The sequence below is a fragment of the Ciconia boyciana genome, chromosome 3, assembly GCF_034638445.1.
Source record: "Ciconia boyciana chromosome 3, ASM3463844v1, whole genome shotgun sequence".
NCBI classification, from domain to species: Eukaryota; Metazoa; Chordata; class Aves; order Ciconiiformes; family Ciconiidae; genus Ciconia; species Ciconia boyciana.
In genome coordinates this window covers 106,846,413-106,868,324 of record NC_132936.1, presented here as the reverse complement: position 1 = coordinate 106,868,324, position 21,912 = coordinate 106,846,413, and the positions used below count along the sequence as shown (strand labels likewise).

Below are 21,912 nucleotides of genomic sequence, written 5' to 3'. Positions count from 1 at the left end.
GCTTGCTTTTATATTCTGGTCGGCGCAATTTAGCAGGCATGTGCGAGAGCTTTTTATGTGATGACACTGTTGGGTCTTGATTCTCTTATCTCACCGTGCACCAGCAGCCTGCCTCCCAGATAAAGAGGTGGCATGTAAGCTAGTAGTCACATAAGTGGAAAACATACCTTCTTTCTCCTCCTGGGCCTTATGCAGAGTGAGTTTGTTTATTCTGAGGCTTGCTGGGAGGCATATCTGTTTTTCCAGGCTTTTGTAAGTAGGAGAGAGTTGGGGGTATATGTGTGTGAATGAAGTGAGATTAGGAGAGCTACTAGCTTTAACTGGCTGGGTGACTTGGGAAGGCTTTGTTGCTATAATATTCTGAACTCAATTTTCATGTCTATTATTGCAAACCTACTGATCCCAGGGGCAGCGGGAGCGTTTATAGGCCAAAGTATGTGGATAAGCGGCTGCTTGACCTGTATCTTAATGCCATAGACCTTCCCAGTGGAGACCTGGTGAGCAGAAGTGTGCAGGTATTGAAAAGCAATTGTATTTTTAGCGGCGCTCTCGGATTCAACAGACCCAACAATCTATACTGCAGGCGACAAAAGTGCTCTGGGGCTTAGAGATCCAGAACAGAGGATTTCAGTTTCTAGGCTGTCAGTGTGAAGAATTTCATGATCGCTTAATTCACCTGCATTTAAGAAGGGAAAAATAAGTTCCCTGGTCTGAACAGGTTTCTCTCTTGAATGTACTGCTGAAAGGGTGCCAGACTATGCCAGTCTGATGGTTTTGGGACCTTTCTAAGGAATGGGAAGGAACCCTGGCTGTAACACCTGAAACAACAAAACTCTGGCTTACGGTGCTTTTCACACTTGAAAAGCCTGAAAGCTTTTCCTCAGGATCAGCATTACTACCTCTCTTTGAGTATATCTTTACCAGGTTGATACTATTTTTCCCCGAAAGCACCAACCCTTCAGTAAACACTGCATGCCTATTCATCCCCTGACCGCATTCACAGACGGATGGCTGCCGAACGCGCAGCACAGGAGTTTACCGACAGACAGGTGCTTCATTCACACAGTACGTGCTCATGGATTTATGCTGCCTGTCTAGGGCGCTGTGGCATCCAGCTCCTCAACGCTTGCCAACATAGTATGCGTAAATGAAGGGACGTATGCCTTATGCATTTATTTCCATAAATCCCAGAGGTGTTAGTGTGTTGGCATGCAGGTAACCAAAGCCCACTCTAACCAAATGTTTAGATTTTCTGGCTTTGATTTCTACAGTATTACCGGAGGTAGTCCTCTCAAACAGAAGAAAAAGGCCAAGGGAAACTCTCAAAGTAATTTTAAGTGTTTATCAGATACCTAAGACTGAACACATATCTTTTCTGAAGGTGTTCTTTAGAATAGCATGCGAAATAATCCTCACCAAATTCTTCCAAAGCTTTTCTGAGCAGCTACTCCAAAGGTAACCAGTTCTGTGTTAACTTATACTAGCTGAAGCTCTAATCCAGAGTCTTCGAGAAAGACAAGACAGATGAGAAGAGACTTTGAAAGTCTATTTCGAAATGTGCTTCACTAATTTTTCTTAAGATTTTTTTTAATGCTTTGTTCTCTTAAAAGAAACCTCAGAAGCTAATCTAAGGGAGAGACATTTTACTTTCCCCTGATTGTTTTCAAGGAGAAAATTTTGCATCAAAACAAGCAAAAGCAAAGATTTTGGGGCTACCTTTTGGCCAAAATGAAAAGTACCAAATTGATTTTGGCCAAAATCAAAAGAAGGAGAATTTTAAGTCTATAAGTAAAGCAAGCAAAGCATCCCTGAATGGTTTATGCAACAGCATAAAGGTAAGGTCAAAACTTCTGAACCTAGATTCCAACAGTACCAGTACCACTGAACTCTGGGTAACTGCATTCGCTCTCAACCTTGAACCAATTTCATAGTAAAGGCATAGACAGACTGTCTGAGTTCGATCACGGTATCTGTGGTGAGCTGTAAGGAAATAAAAGGACTGTGAGATAACTGAGTTCAAAGTCATTAACAGTTTCAATACAATGAGGGATTTTAAGGCTGACATGTTATATACGTTAACTGCAATTGTTTTATTTGGACGGCTGTTCTGCAGAGAGTTTGCTACAGGCACAGGTTTGGTATCAGCTTCAGTCTAGAAATGCTGCTGGGATAGAAAATGAAGTTTTTGCAGTAGGACTCAACGTAATTTACAACGATGAAAGTAGTGACTGGCTTTCTCCTCTTCATGTTCTTTGCAATATGCAGCACTGCCTCCCAGTAGGAAAAGGTTATATGGGTATGTGTATGTATATATATGTATATGTGTGTGTGTGTGTATATATATATGTGAAACTTAACAGAACTATGCTTTTTAAAAAGTGAATTATCAAGTAGTTGAAATATTCAGGGAAGCACTATCCAGGTAGTAGAGCAGATATTGGCTGGATATGTCTTAAAGTATGCAAAAGGTTTCTTTATGCTAGATACTAAGAGCAGGGAATAGTGGTTTGTAACTAACAAACTGAACAACCACCTTAAAATAGGAAAAAATCTAATAAAAAGAAGACATTCCAGGCTAGGAAAGAAATAATCCCACAGGTCCATCATTTCAGATTGACCTACCAGTGTATTGAAACCCTCTTTGGAAGGGCATGAAAAATCTGTTCTCCATGTCCAGCCATGGTATCTCCCTGGGACAGTTTCAGGACTGTCCTGAAAAGTCACAGCTGCGATGAAAAAAGCCAGGAACATCCACCTCTGTACTCTGCCAAGGACGCTGATAAAACTTTCAGCCAGACTGCTGAAGTCTTGCTGGAGGGCTAACTTTTAGGTTTCTGCTCCCTGGATTGAAGCAGACCTAATGAACTGATTTCCCAGCCCTCCCGCCCTTCAGCATATGCCAAGAGACCCCATCTTCTTCTTGCAGATATGGTTCTGAGCAGAATTAGAGGGAGATATAAATAAAATGAGCAAACAGCTAGGAACAAACCAACTGCAAACAGAGTGCTCTTGTACTAACCATCTTCCACAATGAAGTCGGTTGGTTGGTGTTTATTTAGTGATTCACTTTATGGTCAAATTTATCTGTGGCAGAAGCCAACCACATTGTTTCAATTTAGGTTTGCTATGAATTTGGCCCTGCTTTCCTAATTTAAAGAAACAAGCTTCACGAGAGCCTTCAGGGCTGTCACCCAGACTTGTTGGAATGAAGATGGTTTAGGCTCTGTACAAGAAGAGAAATGCAAGCTTAAAGGTCCATTCTCACCCACCCACTGGCTCTTACAGCTAGGGATGCTGCCTTTAAATGTAATATGCCTAGGCTCAGCCTGAGCGTTTTAGTGCAAATGTAATCTTTTTCACCTCTTAAAGAGGCATGACTCCTTTATCACGTACAGTGGTGTGTGGGCATTTGTTTCTTTCATTCTCTAGTTTCTTCCAGATCATGCCCAAAATCTCTTTTGTAAATCATTTTTATGATGGGTTAAAAAGTATAAAAAGTTAAAAAGGACTTTGATAAGCAGGATGAAGAGTGATCTCTCTTAATTATAGCATTCAGAATTAGTTCTTTATTTTCAAGATTTTTTTCACTATCCAAATTCTATAGCACCACAAGGCAACGAGTGATCTTATTCTCATTCTTCATTCAGCAGTGGAAGAAAATTACTGTTGTTACTGCTGTTACTGTTGCCTAATATTTCACAGTAATACAGAGGTATCCTATTTTCAAAGGCTGATAATGGCTCCTCTGCAAGGAACAACTAAGTAGATTTTAACCTGTGACCTTGAAAATGGATAACTTAAGGAGGGTGTGACAGAAGTCTGCAAAACCAAGAGTGGTGTAGGGAAGGTCAGTAGTCGTTGACTGTTTGTTCTGTCCTCTAATACAAGAACCAGGATATATCAAATGAAACTAACTGGATCCAGGTTCAAAACAAAGAGAAAGAGGTGAGTCTTCACACCATGAGTAGAAGATGCATGCAGCTTGTTGCCAAGCAATGGTGAAGTCTACATCAGTGAGCGAAAGGCTGGACAAGTACATGGAAGAGAAATCCATTGACAGCTACTAAATACAGAGAAACCTAGCTCAGAAACTCGCTTGAGCTGAAAATACTTGAAGGTTGGAAGAGTATTCTGGGAAAGTATCATATATACTTACCCTGCTCTTACTGCTACCTGAGCATCCCCTTATGGCCACAGGTGGGGATAGCCTGTTGGCTAGAGGGTCTGACTGCCAACGGCTAAGTGTTAAAAAACAGCGTGTAGAGAACCTTAAAAACTTGGCGCACAGAAATCTTGAAGCTTACAGGAGTGCCTTGCATCTTTGGGGTTGAGAAGGAAAGTCATCTCGTTCGTGAGAATTCCACCAGTTCATAAAAGTGTTACCAATTCCTGTTAGGGTGAGGAAACTGCAGTAACAGCTTTTCTAGCAGTAGTTGCCAACTAAAGTTGTTCTACAGTTGTTCTGTAGTTGCCAACTAAAGTTGGGAAGTATTTCAGAAAACTAAGGTGTTGGACGACCTTTTCTGAACCTCGTAAGAGTGACTTGTTCAACTCAGTATAGTTAAAAACAGAGAGACTGGGATATTTAGGTTGATTGTTTTGTTTAATAGTATGTAACTTACTCAGGCAATCTCAGTACTGGATGAATAGGTGGAACTGTAACATCATACCGTTGAATGTCTGCAGTCAGTGTAAAACACACAAGGATGCCAAGCACACTGCAAAACAATCAGAAACACAGTTCCTTTCTAAAAGGAGTTGAGATCAAACTTTCTGACACTGCAGGTGGATGGGTGCAAGCACAAATCATAGTGCCCACAAGAGGCGAAGAGCCTGAGTTAAAACCCTGGTAACGGGGTCGGTGCCTCCTATGTGCAGGATCAAGACTTTCTTTTGGCCTGCGTGGAAGAAGATCAAGGTGCAAAAGAGCTACGAGGATAACACACACTTTATTCTGAAGATTGAGCTAAATTAATTATTCTTGTTGTTGAAAGCGATGACTTACTGAACAAGAATGATTAGCGTAGCTTCGTTCAGGTGACAGTTTTAGGAGTCATTTGTCTTGAAGTGATAGTGGTACGTGGATGCAGAGGGCCAGGGAGGCTTGTATGTGTAGTGTGGTGAGCAAAAGCTTGGATTTCCAAGAGGCTTTCTAAGCAGCCATAGCATGAAGGGAAAGGCCCCTTGCATAGATAAATAACTGGTCAGATGATGAGAAACAGAAAGCAGGAGAGAATGATCAGTTCCATAAAAATATTTGCTAAATGCTCAGAAGACAGAAAGTGAATCAAATGTGAGGCAGTACTGGGAAAGGAGTAAAGGAGATAGTGGGGGCCTTTGCTGTGCCTCTGTATGAATCTGTGGCTGACCTGTGTTTTGAAGACTGTGCAGGTTTGGTTGCCTCATCTCCAGAAGATGTAGTTGGGAACTGGAAGTCGTTCGGAGATGGACCTCTGGTCTAACCCAGCACAGACTTTGCTCCCAGACATGCAAAGCCCCATGTCAGCGTGTGGCTTTGAGACTGATGCTGTATCATGAGAAGCAGATCGAGATGCGTGAGCTTGACATGCAGAAGAAGGAAGAATCAGTGGATCAGCAGACACAGCTTTGGAGCTGAGGCTCTGACACGTACTGCTTCTGACTTCTTCAGTGAGTCATCTGTAATTGTGCTCCATGTAAGAGGACTTAGTCACAGCCTTTTTTGCTGAAAGTAATATTTTTAGCACTATTTCTTCAAAATAACTGTGATATTTTTATGGTTTTGAAGTGAGTCCAGGGCTATGACACGTTACTTTTTTTCAAAGAGAATTAATGTATATTTTGCACAGGAGGATTAATGATGTTCCAACTACTGTATTATACATCTTCCTAAAATAAGAACCATTGGAAATTCTTTTCAGTTCTATTCAGGTGCAATGAGCTGGGCTTCAGTGAATTTTTTTGATTGCAAGTGAAGTGCCAGAGGCAGAATTTTCCATCATTAATTATAGTAAGGAAGATACAGTCTGTCATTTTAAAGTTTTTATCTAATAGACTAGTTAAACTTCCTATAACTCTTATATGTTTTTCTTCTTTTTGTTCTACCTATGTCACACTGCTTTTTATTTGGCACTACTGTTTAAAATCTCTCATCATATGTTGGCAGACGTAACGTTAAAGCTGAAATGTGTGTTGACGTAATTATGCTATCTGCTCCCACTGTTGTGTTTGTCTTTAAGGTAAGGTTCTTCTCACACATTTATTTTTATGCATTTGTTAATTTGAATATTGCAGGTTACTTTCATTGCTTGGGCATTGAATGGGTGAAGGACATGCACAAGAATCTCCAGTTAATTGGGAGTTGTGCATTTTAGTCCTTGCAGATACACGGGAGGTTATCCCCTGAATGGCTACTTAAGCCTGCTCCAGAGGTTAAGGTACATCTTGGGTTACATGCAAGAAAGGCTTTGGCTGTGTACAGGTAATTTCGATGGAATCGAGAGGCCTCATTTAAAAGATGTGTTCAAGCACGGGGTCAAACTCAATTAACAGCAGTAACAATGCAATTGCTTCAGAGTTAGACTAAAGAGGACATTCCTGGGGCCCTTAATGAATTTCTGGTTGTAGAGACCACCACCTTTGGTAGGAGGGACATGAGAGTGTTCCCCGGCCATGCTGGTTTATTATCCGATAGTGATGTATGCTTTATCAAGCGTGATGAAATTTTTGACGCGGCCCTTCAGCGTGGATTGTAGTGGCTGAGGCAGTACCTCCAGTGCTGGCGTGCCTCTCGCCGAACTGAAATACTCCAGACTCTCGCAGGATATAATTTTAAGGCCATTATTTTCTTTAGGTCTTATGTCTTTTATTTAAGTTTATTATTCTTGGGCCCGGTCTGATTTTCTTTTTTACCTACTTCTGAAGTCAAACGCGAAAAAGAATTGTAAGATGATCCCAAGTTCAGTCGGGGGTCGCTGAAAAGCTAGTGACAATAACAGTTGTGTTTGAGAATGGCTTAATTTTCCGGCACCTCCTTTGCTTATCCAGTGGCTCCCATCATCTCGAAATGCTGTATTTGTAGGCCGGCTCTGTCACTTTTCTGTTTGCGTGCAGGGGTGCCACTTTCCCAAGTCACAACAAAAAACTCCCCCTACAAATACAAGAGAGATTTACTCATTTATTATGCTTCTTATAGCTTATTCTGTAGGGTAAAAAACCGCATGAAACTATTTTTCTCAGAGGCTGATGATAGATTGACGCACGCTGAGGTACTGCTTTGACATGCCTTTTTAAAGGCTAGCGGCAGGAAATTACCTGCTTCAGTAGATGGCACTCTATCCTTTGATTTGGCGCTTAAGCCATCAATAAAGGACCAAAGGAGTATCATTATTGGCTCCGGCGCTGAAACTTCACCGTATTTGGCTGGCGTGGCGGTACCCGCCGTCCCGGCGAGCACACCGGGCAGCCTTTTGGTTTTCCCTGGATGGCTCTGCCTACCCAAGCGGGCCCTTTTCCAGGCGGCGTGCCAGGTCCGCGCCTCCCCACGGCCGTTTTATTTCGGATTTATTTCGGATTTTATTTACTGCGTGTAACCCACCGCCGTTTCTAACGACCCGTGAGCCGCGGGGGCCGCGCAGCGGCGGGGCGGGCAGCGGGGGTTCCCCGCAGCCCTGCAGCCGGGGACGCGGGCAGGGGGCGCGGTGGCGGTGCCGGTGGCGGTGGCGGTGCCGGTGGCGGAGGCGGTGGCGGTGCCGGTACCGGTGGGGCGGAGCGGAGCGGGGCGGACGCGGTGGCAGTGGCAGTGGCGGTACCGGTACCGGTGGGGCGGAGCGGAGCGGGGCGGAGGCGGTGGCGGTGGCGGTGCCGGCACCGGCGGGGCGGAGCGGGCGGCCGGCGCCTTCCCCGCGGGGCAGGGCGGCGGGCGGGGCCTGGCGCGGCGGGCGGCGGAGCGAGGGGCCGGGGCGGCCGCACTTGTTGCGGGCCGGCGACGCTGGCTGCTGGGCGGCGGGGCATGGCCCGGCGCTAGCGCGGAGAGGGGCGCCGGTGGGCCCGGCCGCCGCTGCCGCCGCCGTCGCCATCGCCATGGGGCGGTACTCCGGGAAGACGTGCCGCCTCATCTTCATGCTGGTGCTCACCGTCGGCTTCTTCGTGGCCGAGCTGGTGTCGGGCTACCTGGGCAACTCCATCGCGCTGGTGTCCGACTCCTTCAACATGCTCTCGGACCTCATCTCCCTCTGCGTGGGCCTCTCCACGGGGCGCATCGCCCGCCGCAGCCGCCGGGGCCCCCGCGCCACCTACGGCTACGGCCGCGCCGAGGTGGTGGGGGCCCTGGGCAACGCCGTCTTCCTCACCGCCCTCTGCTTCACCATCTTCGTGGAGGCCATCCTGCGCCTCGCCCGGCCCGAGCCCATCGACGACGCCCAGCTGGTGCTCATCGTCGGCACCCTCGGCCTCGCCGTCAATCTCCTGGGGCTCCTCGTCTTCCAGGACTGGGGCTCCTGCTGCCGCCGCCGCCCGCCCGCCCCGCCACCTGCTGCCGCCGCGCTGCGGGCCGCGCCCGCCGGCGCCCCGCCGGGGGAGGCGGATGGAGCAGGTGCCTTTCGGCTGCATCCTCGCCGCCCCGCCTCGCCCGCCAGCCTGCCCCTCGTGTCCCGCACCGCTTCCCACCCCTCGCACCCTTCCCCGTCCCTCCTCGTCCCCTCTCTCCCTCCCTTTGCCCTCGGGACCCGCCGAGCTGCCAGAGCCATCCCCTGCGCGCCTTCCAAGCCCCAGACCCCGCCCGGGCCCCGCGGGTGTCCCTGAGCTCGCTCGGACACCCACCGCCTCTTTCACCCTGTGCTTCAGGCCGGGCTGCTGGGCGTCCCCTCGGGATGCGGGAGGGAGGCGTTGCTCAGAGGGCTGCATGGAAAACGTTTTGGCTTGTTCTTTTTTTCTTCTCGTCATCTTTGAAATAAGTTGGTCTTGAGAAGGATGATGTTTTTTCTGTTTGTAGAACTTATACACAACACAGCGTTTCTTCTTTGAATGCAGGTGATTCACCAAATGACCAAAAAAGCCCTGAAGAGGGGCCTGAGAAGAAAAAAGAGAGAAAGTCTGAAGCCTTGAACATCAGAGGTACAGCACGGGAGTATACTGCTAGTACTATGTTAACTTTAAACACTTTGGTTTCCATTTCAGATTTTTTTCTTTTTCCAAATGTCAGTAAGAAATGGAGAAAAAGCCCAGGACTGTTCTATGTATATGGACACCGTTATCGTTAGCAGAAAGGTTTTGGTTGTATGAAATAGCACAGGTAATAACAAAAGAGCGTGATGCTGATTTGGCTCCAAGTGTCTTTACATTTTGATTTTAATTCTTTAGAAGAGTGCAGCTGAACTTTTTGGAAAGGAGACAAAGCCAAGTCTTGCACTAAGCTGAAGTCGCTAGAGGGCTTACAGGAAGGTAAAGCCGGGACCTGTGAGGCGCTTCTTTGAGTGTCACTGCTGTAGTAACTGAGCAGTTTTCAACTTCAAAATGCTTTTGGGCAGAAAACAGAATTTCTTTAAATCTCGAGGTTGACAACGTGTTGTAATCAGCACGAGGAAAAAAGTGCTGAAACTGATGCTTCAGCAGTGTTCTTCCAGGTCCTTGAACTGTGAACCTTGTCCCTGAGAGAATCTGTGACAGTATCAACCCGGCTTATGTTGTAATTTGGCAGGTCTCTGGGTATCTGCAGAGTGAAACTGTATGGCTGCTTCTAGGAGTAAATTAACCAGGTGTCTCTCTCCTCTCTGTATAGTTGTTTATATGCATACACGTTTACGTACCTATTCTGAGCAGAGCCAAAAGCAGATATCTTTGAGTATATTAAATATTGAGTTTGTCCCTCAAGGAAAGGGCTGTCAAAAGCTGAAACAGGATGGTAGTTTCAGGCTTCTTATGATCACCTATTGGTATCTGATATTCCTCCAAAGTCGTGTAAGTTGGCATCACATGAATTCAGCTTAAAGAGGTCGACATGGCAGTCAGGCGCCTGGGGTTTTTTTGGTGTGTGTCTGTCTACCCATCTTTCAAAAGTGTTTTCAGAGTTACACGAATGTGTCTGTAAGGGAAGACACTTTGGAAATCAAACCATGTGCTAGAGCCACAACACTCTCCTGAATGTCTAGAAATTGGTGTCACTGGATATTATGGCATTATAGTGGTAAGATTATTGGAGCAGGAAAAGCAAACCGTCACTTTCAGGGATGGAGGAGAGAAGGATAAGAAACCAATGAGTATTACTTTAGAGAAGGCCTTACTCTCCTGAACGACAGTACTTAGGCGTAATGGTGCTGGAAACTTTCAAAAATGTCTGAAGGATAAGGACTTTTGTATTGGTTATTTTAAGATACCTGTCATCTTTGATTTTTAAAAAGAGACTTTTTCTTTAAGTGCTACTTTAACTTTAGTATGTCATCTTTGCAAAATCTTTGCAAATATTCCTTGCTTCTTCAGCCAGTGTTACAGATATGTGTCTTTAAAATTCTGATTCAAAATCTATGTTTTTTCTTTGCTGGTATAAGTTAGTTACATAGCTATACTTTCTTCATAATCACTTGGGCAGAAAATTCTGTACATTATAGAATTGGAGCCTCCCTGAAAAATATGGCTGGACAAAATGGATTGGCAGAGGAATTGTTTCCTTGATTTTTAAAAGTGGTAGGAACAGGAATCCAGACATTCTGCCTGACTGGGTTAATTACTGTAGTGTAAAATTATTCCTTTACTTCTTGAGCATACGCAGAGTATTTCAGACTCTCCAACACAAGCTGTTGGAAACTATACGTTACCTATGGTCTTACCATACTCACTTTATTTACTAAAAATTAATTTTCAATTCTATTTTATAACCATAGCTTTTGGGGATCTATAGGGAAATGGGTTCATTTCTGTCTAGACCCTCATTATGTGATGTCTAACCAAGATGTACATATTAATGATGTTAATTATGTAAAATAAGCATTTTCCAAATTCCATATTCTCAAGTCGTAATTTATCATAATTCTGACACGCTTACTTTTTTTTCTGAATTCAAAAGAAGACTTTCTGAAACATTTTCCCGTTCTTTTTAAGCTGTGCTCTCTAGTTAGTTGCCTTGGCAATTGCATCCTGCTTGTCCCTCTTGTTCATGCAATAGCTGATAGCCCATGCTGAATTGGGATTATTTGTAAATGAAAAGGAAACACTGCAACACTGTTAGGAGGAGTAAAGCTCTGTGGGAGTTTGCCAAATGGGGCAGAACACGCCTGACTCCAGCAGAAAGAGCTGCACTCACTAGAAGTTTGTACTTTCTTATCTGACCCAAGTGATTTGGAGGAACTCCAGTGGTTATTGCCTTCATTTCTCACACTGAAGATCAATGTTCGTGCAAAGAGCTGGCGAGAAACGGCAGCACAGGCGTGGCTCTAGGTCTCATCCAGTGGCCAGCATCACCAAAGAGTCAAAACTCTTCTCTGTGTTGTTAATGAGTTTCAGAGGAAGCCTTTTACAGCTTCTCCAGCCCAGAGGAAGTGATTAAATCAGAGTGAAGTTCTTGAAAGTGCTTGTCGTAGGGATGTTCAAAGGAGATGGTCCATTTTATTTTTTCACAGGCTCCGAATAAAAATATTGACAAAGAAATTAACGTCATATATTTAGAGATGTTATGAATTAGGCATGGGTTCAAATGAAATCTGAGTCTGAACAGTAAAGACTGACAAAACTGGAGTGCATTTGAGCAATGATGGGAAGAGGGAAGATTATGTAAAGCAGTTAAAAAAAAAAAAGGAAGAAAAAAGGAATTCTTAGATTATTGTAATTTTATAGCAAGAAGACTACTTTGGTCATTGTAGTTGAAAGGGCAGCTAAAAATGTGTTATTACCAGAGCCTGTTTTGTGGCTTTACCTTTTGTACAAAAACATATCTATAGATGTAAAAAGTGGTACCCAGGGTTCCTCTCAATTTAGAGTAGTCCAGGCACGTATTAAACTGTGGCATCCATGTGACTAACTCTCAAACCACATTCTAATTTTTTGGGGGGTCTGAGGGCTAGTAGTGTTGGTGGGTATGGCTAGTAATCAAGCTTGATCCAAAAATTGGAGTTTGACGGCATTTGGAGCCATAGGAATGGGCTTAGGTTTCACATAGGTCATTCTTCAAATTTCAACAGTGTCACAGAAGCTGATGGAGGAGAATAACTATTACTGGGAGTGGCCTGTGGCTCTCTTAGCTTCCAGGGTAGAACAGATAGATTTATTCATCAATTTTTAATTGAGAATTGAGATTCAGTGTGTCAGGGTCTCTTAATAATCTGCAGGCATTTAAGCAAACACATTTTACGTTGCCATGGCATTGCAGTTGGACCGCAGTTGCTAGCATACCCTACATGTTTAATAATGCATCCCACTTAACCAGCTGTGGTGCAGAGTCAGTATTTCCCTCGCTGTTTTGTTCTGAAAGCTGTTATTGAAAACTTCGGTTATGATGTTAGTGCTTGGAATATTGCGTTTTTCACGTCAAGTAGAACAGACTTGAAAAATGCAGCTTTACTCTCCTCCCCCCCAAAAAAACCCCCACTAATGGGAATTGTGCCATTTGTTTCAGGTGTTCTTTTGCATGTTATGGGAGATGCACTTGGATCTGTGGTTGTGGTAGTTGCTGCTACAATCTTCCATGTACTTCCTCTGGGGAATGCTCCATGTAATTGGCAGTGCTACATCGATCCAAGCCTGACAATAATTATGGTGTTCATCATCTTGTCTTCTGCATTCCCGCTTATCAAGGAGACCTCAATTATTTTGTTGCAGATGGTTCCCAAAGGTGTTAATATGCAACTACTGAGTAAGTAAAATTTGTTGTTGAAATGCTATTAATTTTAATGATATATTTCGATGCATATGTTATTTCTGGAATGACATGTTTGGCTTATTTACTCATAATAGCTCTAAATTCTCAAGAACCGTGAGAAATAGTCACATGCCTGTGTCCTAGCAACATGACTCAAATCTTTCTGGATTAGTTAAAGCATGCATTTTGAGAATGTGGTACTCCAACAATACATCAAAAATACCAGGTCTTGAGCTGTTAATGCTTTGTGCGGGGTGTTTGTGAAAGAAACAACACTGTATTACAATATTTCCGAACCCTGCAGCGGCTTCTTCCAAAAGGCTTCCAAAACAGCTTAGAAATTTCCATCAAGGTTCGTTAATTTTGCAGCTTTCTGGTGCTGTTCACACTGGTTAATTGTGGGGTAGCACTGGTTATTTCTGGAATTCCACCATGCTCAGGGCTACAGAAACCAGAAGATGTGGGGTCTTGGCCAAGGAAGAGGTGCTCTAACGTTGCTTCTACGAACGGCTGGTAAATTGCCGTTAGGGAGCCTGAGGGATGGGGTGAACCCAAAAGGAAGGGTGGCCTGCTCGTGTGGTCATCTGGAGGCTGAACTGAAGGCAGCTGGGAGTAGACATATTTTACTAAGTACAGCTCTTTTAAAAAGATAATTTGGAGACTACTGCTTTTGGATAGGGCTCTTAATGGGAAAGCTAGTAATTAGCCAGTACACCAAAGCCTCTAATGTCTTTCTCTTATGTCTTCCAGCTGACAGACTAGCTCATGTACCAGGGGTTAGCAGCCTTCATGAGGTGCATGTCTGGGAGCTTGCAGGTGGGAAGAATATTGCTACTCTTCATATCAAGTGCCAAACCCCCACTGATTACCAAGATGCTGCTTATAAAATACGGAAGGTTTTCCACGAAGCAGGGATCCATTCTGTGACCATCCAGCCCGAGTACATTGACCACAAGACCTCCCAGCTACTGTGCAGCTCACCCTGCATCTCAAAAGCTTGTGACTCTCGGCTGTGCTGCAGTCAGCGGGAGCCCCCCCTGGCTAAAACTAATGGCTGTACTGAGAAAAACGATAGTTGCCTTTCTGCACTGCATAAAGACAATGGTTCAAGTAAAAATGATACTGAAATCCCTATCGAATACCCACTGGCAGAGGATAGCATTAAAATCCTGAAAAATTGTGCCGTGTCTGATGACAAATCACAGTTGAGCAGTACACGACTTTAGGCAATTCCCTCTACTCCGTGTAGTGTTTTCACAGAACAAACGTATCCTGGCTGGGAAGGGGGTCCTCGGTGGTTGTAGCTGAAGTTCGTGTGGCAAAAAGATTTCTGTGCTTTAGCTGTAAACCAAAACACACCTAAAAGCCCCTTGTATCTGAAATAAGGATTAATATTTCTACAAAGGGTGTTGCATTCATCTAAGATTTTTCCGATACAGCCTAACCCAGTTCCTTACCAAACTAGGTGTGAATTTCTGTTGTTAGAGTGGATGGCGTGTATTGCTGTCTGCACTGATGCTTGCAGTTAATGGCCAGTGGCACTGGGAATGAAACTCTGGCCCTTTCTGCTGAAGTGAGCTGTTTCCTGAAAGCCCTGTGGCCAGTTCATGATTGTACTGGGCTGAAGTACTGTATATTTATAAAGGACTTCAGTAGAGATGCTTTACTGATCCTTAAAACCCATTTTTGCATAGACAGTTCATGTTTAACAGTAACGCTTGTGCTTCTGGCCAGTGGGGTTGGAATGAAATTAAGAGTGTCTAAGGGGGAGGGGAAGCACTCAGGAATTTTGACTTCCATTGTTTTCTTGATTGACTCCTGTGTTTAGGGACAGAGCAGAAGCCGGTCTTGCTTCTCTACTAGTAATACTGGAGTCTTAGCCTAATCACATATAAGTATGCTAAAGAATAGCCTTCTTGTCATGAAAGCAAAGAAATACTAACGTTGTCTGTACTGATTCTAGCAAATGGAAATGCAGGCAGTCATCCAGTTAACTTTTATCTTGTTCACTGTTGTGATTGTACAACTCAGTCTTTTTTATTTTTTTTTCCTCCTGACAACAGAAGTTATAATAGCCACGGTCTTAATTCATCATTGTGCGGGATGATTGCAGTATCTTTAACACTGAGCGTCTGTCATTATTCATGCTGAATAAATAAGCTAAAGTGTTTATTATGAACAGTTAAAATTCTGCAGTTTTATTATTAAGACACAATTTAATATTGTATTAATTAAGAAAATCCCTTTGAAGTTTCATATGCAGTGTTACCACTTAGAGGAAGCTTTAAAAAAAAAGTTGGAGGGAATTTTTCCTTGTGTAGTCTTGATTATTTCTTGCTGATTTCTTTTGAAGGTCTAAGCCCTCCCCTCTGCCCTGCCCCTCCTCCCCATGCCCAACGGTGTATTTCAAAGTGTATTTAGTGAAGCAGTTCCTTTAGCTCTTTGCTGCTTGTTCTTTTTGAAGGCATGCAAGGGTGCTTTAAGGAAAACAAGATGATGTGCCCTGTCACCAGTGCTGGATTTAGGTCAGGTCTGTTCTCCAGGTGTTTGGGAGAGGAAACTTACTATCTAATCCAGTGCTTAGCCTCACTGGCTCTATAGACCAGATCCAGAAGCTTTCAAATACGTTTTGCTGTCAAAAGCAGCCTTTCAGTGGTCTGTGTGGCCTGGGCAGGCTATTTTATTCATTTATTTATGGGGACACCGCTATGAAATAGTGGTGTCTACCTCAGTGACAGCTTAGCAGAAAGGGAAAATCGATTTCCTGCCTGGGCTGGGAAAATACCAGGACCTCCTTGTAAGGCTGGCTAGAAAGCAGCCAACTCCTTATTAATAAAGATGATTACATTAAGTCAATGAATATTAAAACACACAGCAGGCTGTTTTGCTGCTTGGAAGGTACTGTTTACTGAAGCAGCGATTGCAGTCTAAATAGCACATTTCTAGATTTGTAGTTACCCCTTTTGAACAGATTCTTGGGTGAATTAATATATTTTATAGCCTTCCATCGTAGGTTTGTATTATATAAATTAAACGATGTGTTAGTGTAATTAAAAGCTTGATCCTCCAGTCCATTTGATTCTATTGGCAGCAGCAGAGGTGAAAGCAGCAGGATCTTGCTTGGCAGTTATTGCACGAATTAATGTAAATCAGGAAACATTTTAAGAATTGCTCTGTCTTTTAAAAGCGTGTGGCATAAAGTAAGACAGCCCTTTCTTCTGTTCTTTTTGTCCTTATTTTCATCTGTGATGATGTTTAAATGTCAGGGTTTAGATGTAAATAACAAATATATTTATAGGTTTTTTGAGGACTGGAATAGAAAGCTCCCAAAATAACAATGAAGTCTATGGGAGAACTTGCTTCCCAGGTAGCCTCTAAAACACGCACCCTTTCATAATTGTGCATTTGTGTCTTAAATCAGGTAATCTTTTTATATCTACATTGTATTAAATGGCTGAAAGATGGAATGGCAGTGTTGTTTACACTGGAACTGGAGAAAACTAGTATGTATAATGTTGAGGCATTTGACAAAATGGACCATCTTTTTCTTTATCCTTCCAGTGTTTGTTAAAACTGTGCTTATCTATTTTTTAAGTTTTTAAAAGTGTTGTAATCTGAAAATACAGTGAAGCAACATTCTTAAACATTTTTCCTGTCTGGTTGAATGTACTGTAATTGTTGCCTGTGAATAAATAGGAAAATACCAGGGATTACAGAAATCTTCAGGTCTAGAAAACAGGCAGATTTAAAATTTGCTTTATTACTTAAGCAAGCAAAACCAACAGAGCTATATTATTTGAGGTGTACCTTGTTTTTTCTGTGTAGGGACTTTCAGGGTATCCAACTGAGGTTTCTGACCTGCTATCCTTGTTTTCTTCCGAGTCCTGGAAGAAAATATTTTTCTTCTCTGTTTTAGGTGTGTCACAACTAGGCTCTACTGGGTGGCCCCTCTCTACTTCTGTAGAAGACTTCATTCCAATCAATGTGTATTTTGTATTGGCTTATTTCCCTTCAGTTCTTGGCATACTCTTCTAATTCTCTTGAAGTAAGCTTACCTCATTTTGAAATACAGTAGATTTCGGTATTTGCCCTTATCTGTGGGCACTTGTTCTAAATTCAGTTTTGTAGTGTATTGCACTGTTGAAAAATCTCTTTCCTGGCCTCTTTAGCTTAATTGCTTTTTCTCCTCTCCGATTCAGTAATGTAAAATTTCTGATGACTGCAGGTTGGTTGTGCTACCCTCTCCTCTTCAATTACTCCCTTCTGATTGCACCATTATGGCATTCAGTTTCTCTTGCAGTGGTTGCCCCTATCTGTCCATCACTGTCTGTGGCAAAGGAAATCTGCTTAAAACACAGGTGATTTTCAACCAGGTGTCCAGCTTATGTGGCCCTCTGATCCATAAGCAGTCATACATGTGACCTAGTTGTATGACAAGGAAACATTTGTTAGCCTTGGCAGATAGTTTTGGAGCAAGAGTGAAATCTGGAATGAATTAAAATGGCATTGATTGCAAAAGCAATTTACTGGCCTTCATCAGTCGTGGCCCTTTTCTTGAAGTGAATTCCATTTTTTTGGTCACCTTTTCATATGTTATCCTTTAACCAAACATGTCAATTTGATACTTAATTTTTCCTTCTTCCGTAACTCTCTAAATGCAGATCTTGCCTTTGCTTTTCTATGTAAAGAAAAATAACTGATGCTATTTTTAGGAGTGTTGCCTTTGTTTTGCCAAATTTTCAGTTGACTTCCTTCTCCTTGTGTTCTTTGCGATACTTATTTTGACTTGTAGCACAACCATGGGGTTTTTTCTCTTAATGTTTTTCTTCTTTGTCTCTTCAATAAAAGCAGTATGGTTTTGCTAGCCTTCTGGTCACGGTGATGTACCTACAATACAGTTTAGAAATACCTCTTTTATGCACTGGTTTAATTTTTGCACTCCGTCTAATTCAAATTCACTCGCTTTCTGGTTTTGCTGTGTGATACACTTTACCATTGCAAACCACTTTTTGATCTTGTTTAGTTCTTCCTATTCTTTCTGCCCGCCTCTACCCAATTATAACACTTACTGTCCTGAATGCTCCCTTTTATTCTGAACTTTGAAGGGAATATGCTGGCATCCAAATTTTCCCCAAAGTGAAGCTCACCACCCAAGGTCTATGGATGGCTACTCCAAGGACTATTTTTATGTCCTGTGATCTGTGTGGAAGTAGTGTCTAAGTAGTCATCCTGAGATATAAATATATTTATATACATTTAAAGTCTTTATAAACACTCCACCTGAAACAACTTTTTAAAGAAAGTTGGCTTCTAAGCCTGAGAAGGTACAATGAAATCACTAGGGTTCGTTAGTCATTCATTAACAGCTTAGGGGAAAGCTTGGATCACTAATTGGAAAGCAGATAAAAGGGACATTTCTGAAAAGATAATCCAAACACTATGAAGATTTCTATAGGTTCTGCTACTTACTCTGCTGTACAGTGGAAGCACTTTGTGTTAAATACTTTATTTGAACAGTGATACCTTGGTATGAGGATGTCACTGTATAAAGTTGTTACATTTATGGAGCTGTGTTGCTTAAAAGTTTCCTCCAGTTTTTCTGTCCATTATGTGATTTAAATAACGTGCCACAATGTAATTTCCGTGATTGTTGAATCAATGAATGGAAAATCTCACTGTGGTTTTATTAACTATTAGTGAAAAATTACTTAAAGTTTTATGTACAGTTAATTTTTTTTCAAAATGAAGTTTGAATGTCTTGTAAATAAAGTGTATTTTTCAATAAACCCGTTGTTGTGAGCTTGATGTATGTTAGCAATAGGGAGTTTGTGTCAGTTTGGATCATTTTAAGACCTTTGTATGAGTAAAGTTTGCTCTTAACCTGTGAGCTTGTTAATGTCAGGATTAAAACTGCACACTCGCAATCTTTTTCTTCTTGTCCCAAAGTGGTATTTTTCAACATTTATTAATCCAAGCATGATCTTGTCTCCTTGAAAAGAAATCCTGGGACCACTTGGGCAGCATTGCTGTGATGGTTTTCACGTACAACCAGGAACAGTTAGGTTATAACTGTAATGCTTACCATCAGCTCTCCAGAGAAGTCACTAGAGCAGCCCTGCAGGTTTGTGGCTGAGCTTGTCTCTGCTGAAGTGTGGTCAAAGTTTAACACCATTATAGTGTGGTCCCTTGATGTGAGGGGTTTATTTTCTTCTTTTAGTGGGGTAGCTAACATGCTTGTTGTCTGATGCAAGAAGCACATATCTCGGTCAACAGAGATAGCAGGCATTTGAATAACCATGAAGCGTTATCGACTACTTCTGTATTAGTAAATTAAATGTACCTGGGGATATTCCAGGGCACAGAGACCAACTGGCATAGAAGAGCTTGCATCTACACTAGTAAAATACCGTCCACATCAAAAGAGGGTGGCTCTGTGCTGATGGCTAATTGAGATTAGCCTGGGCCTGGGAATGGCTTGGGGGAGCAGTAATTGCCACAGGCCATGAAATGCTTGAACAGCTTACTAATACAGGTGATTCATTCCTAGGCACTATTTAATTTGCTAATATTAATGAGGCCATCGGTCCCTGAGCCTCTGCGCTGTTTTGCAAGGTAGCAGTACCTGCACATAGAAAAGGAGATGAAGCTGGTGGTGATTTCTTGGGGTCTGGGGTTGAAAGGTTTCCTCTGTTTCCACACCTACACTGTGCTGTATCAGTGTGCAGGGCGAGGAGGGAGGGGAAAGGCTGCCTGGATCAGCAGTGCTGTCAGCAGATAACGCTATCATCGTGGCTGCTTGCATGGCTCTGGGAACAAAAGACGCAAGGCAAGTGGCACGTTCGATATGGTGTTGCACTTTGCTTTACCTCCTTCCAGTCCTAGTACTTTTTTTTTTCCCAGCATTCACCCATGTTTAATAAAGCTCTGTGTCTGTTTAACCACATATTGCTGACCACCCTGTTGTGAGGAGATGGAAACAGAACTACATCAAGAGGCGTCGGGGTATGTATGGGAAAATGAACCCATAAAGACATTATACAAGTTATTAAAATGGCACAGTAGGTCCACAGCCTAGTGTACAGAAAGTTTTTTAAGTAAGGGATTGCATAATTCAAGAGATAGAAAACAACCTTTTTTTCAATATACACCTTAAAAATCAATCTTGTAAAAAGCATCTGATGTGGATGAACTGATCCTCCAAGTTTTAAAACAGAAGTACAACAGACGGTGGGAAATCAGCACAACAAGTGCCATGACATCTTGCAGAACAGCACTTGCTTTAATTAGCTATTTCTCTTTAAAACTGCCATATAAAGTAGGGATGGTAGCCTTTCTGTGTACCCCGGTTTCCTTTGCTTGCCTAAATTGTTCACAGAAAGTGTTTTCTTACGGCACAGTCTGGCTTACGAGCCCAGCAGCATGCAGGGTCTACCCTGTGGTTAAACACCCGCCGGCAGCACAGTACCTGCAGCTCTTGTGCTGCCTGTTGCATGCTTCAAACATTTGCACCCAATGATTTTGGGGAGATTGCCATCAGGGGATCACCTTTCTACTCGTGAACATCTCTGGCGCTGTGTCATTTCTGAGAGTGTGAGTGAGTGTTTGGTCAGCCCTAAATCGTCTGGCTGTAGCTTGAGAAGTCACGGCAGAGGGAGATAATCAGGGCCCCCAAAATAGTCGTGAGCCTTTGCACGGTGCCGAGAGGAGCTGCTCCCCAGCCCCTGCTTCTCCCCCAGCTTGCAGTGGTGGAGCAGACCCGCCCCTGCACTGCAGCAAAGGGACTTTGTGCATCCCCCGGGATGAACTTCAGCTGCTGCCAGGGAAGGATTTGCTGAGGCTTTCAGAGAGGGAAGAGTGGGAACCCATGCAGCTCCCTTGGTGGCCCCCGAAACCCCCTTCTCTGAATACCAGCTGTGCCTTCAAGCGGTTTCTGAGGCCAGAAGTGGGCAGTGGTGCATACGCCGTCCTTCTGCCTCCTGCTCCTGCATGCTTGTTACATGAAGGGAGGGGACTTACTTGGAAATGCATTGAGGCTTTTTTACGATTTCCCTTAATTCCCATTGTGTCCAGCTGTGAGCTTTTTCATTTGTTTGCGGTAACTCTGCTTTGCCTCTGCACTTTAGTATCTGAAATATGAAATCTGATCTTACCCGACCAGCTCCTTACATTCACAGTCACAGTAAGCCCATCTACCCCTGCAAGCAGCACTGGCTCGTCCTTTATGCTAACATGCCGGCGCTGTATGTCTGCACTGAAAAGAAAGAAAAAAGCAAAGGCAGGGATTCCAAGGTTTACTTCTCCCAAGGCCTATCAAGTTCTATAATCGAGAAAATGGGTTATGCTTCCCCCTGGTTGTAAGGCAGGGTACTGCCCCTCCAAGAAGCAGACTGATCACTGGGGGTTAGCGGTGGGGCTGAGGTGAAGGCTCCCCCCAAAGCCTGCCTTTGGCAGACTGAGCACCACTGTCCTTGCGGTTCTTTCAGCTTTGCCGGCCCAAGAAGGAAGGGATTCAGCTCCTGATGCAGGAACACGGGAAAAAATCATCTGCTGGTGGAAGCGAGCACGAGTGTGTTGGCTAGAAGGAAGTTCTGGCTGTTTTCACCAGCTGAAAATTTGGCCCTGTGCTCTGCTCTTCCCCATGTGGCAGGGAACTGGGCTGCCGGCACAGCAAGGAGGGGTTACACAGCAACTCAGCGGTCACCTTAAGGGGTGAAAGTTTATTTTTCTGGCTACAATAGGGATCTCCAGGGGCCATGGAGCAATAAGGCAATGACCCCCCGCCCCCGCTGACAGTGGCGCTTGTTCCTGTACACATATATATATATATATATTCTTTCTGGTAGAAGTCAAAGGCTCCTCCAATTATATTATATTTGCAACCCCCCACTAACACTGATGTTATGTTTCCTTCTGAAAGACAAATACTGTCTCTCTTAAGTACTCTGTGTCCTGGCCAAAGAGTAATCATGTGAGGCAGCAGCAACGGGTGACCGGGGGGAACAAAGAGGAGCCTGGCTCACAGGGCTCTTTCAAAGTAGTTGTTCACTTGGCCAAGGAGTTCGGCAGCTTGCCTGTGCCGCCTTTGA

At 43.6% G+C, this 21,912-nt stretch overlaps 1 protein-coding gene across 1 annotated transcript; it reads left to right on the top strand.

The window, feature by feature from the left end:
- The first annotated feature begins 7,939 nt into the window (after positions 1 to 7,939).
- SLC30A10 (solute carrier family 30 member 10) lies at positions 7,940 to 18,538 on the top strand. The gene is made up of 4 exons (XM_072856965.1): positions 7,940 to 8,572; positions 9,010 to 9,093; positions 12,584 to 12,820; positions 13,577 to 18,538. Exons 1-4 carry the CDS (start codon positions 8,062 to 8,064, stop codon positions 14,050 to 14,052), a joined length of 1,308 nt encoding a protein of 435 aa, XP_072713066.1. The 5' UTR covers positions 7,940 to 8,061; the 3' UTR covers positions 14,053 to 18,538.
- The last annotated feature ends 3,374 nt before the right edge of the window (positions 18,539 to 21,912 follow it).

Coding starts and splice junctions, on each gene's coding strand:
- SLC30A10 (XM_072856965.1), top strand. CDS start 8,062: ATGGGGCGGTACTCCGGGAAGACGTGCCGCCTCATCTTCATGCTGGTG. Junction 9,094..12,583: donor TGAAGCCTTGAACATCAGAG/GTACAGCACGGG, acceptor CATTTGTTTCAG/GTGTTCTTTTGCATGTTATG. Junction 12,821..13,576: donor TGTTAATATGCAACTACTGA/GTAAGTAAAATT, acceptor TATGTCTTCCAG/CTGACAGACTAGCTCATGTA.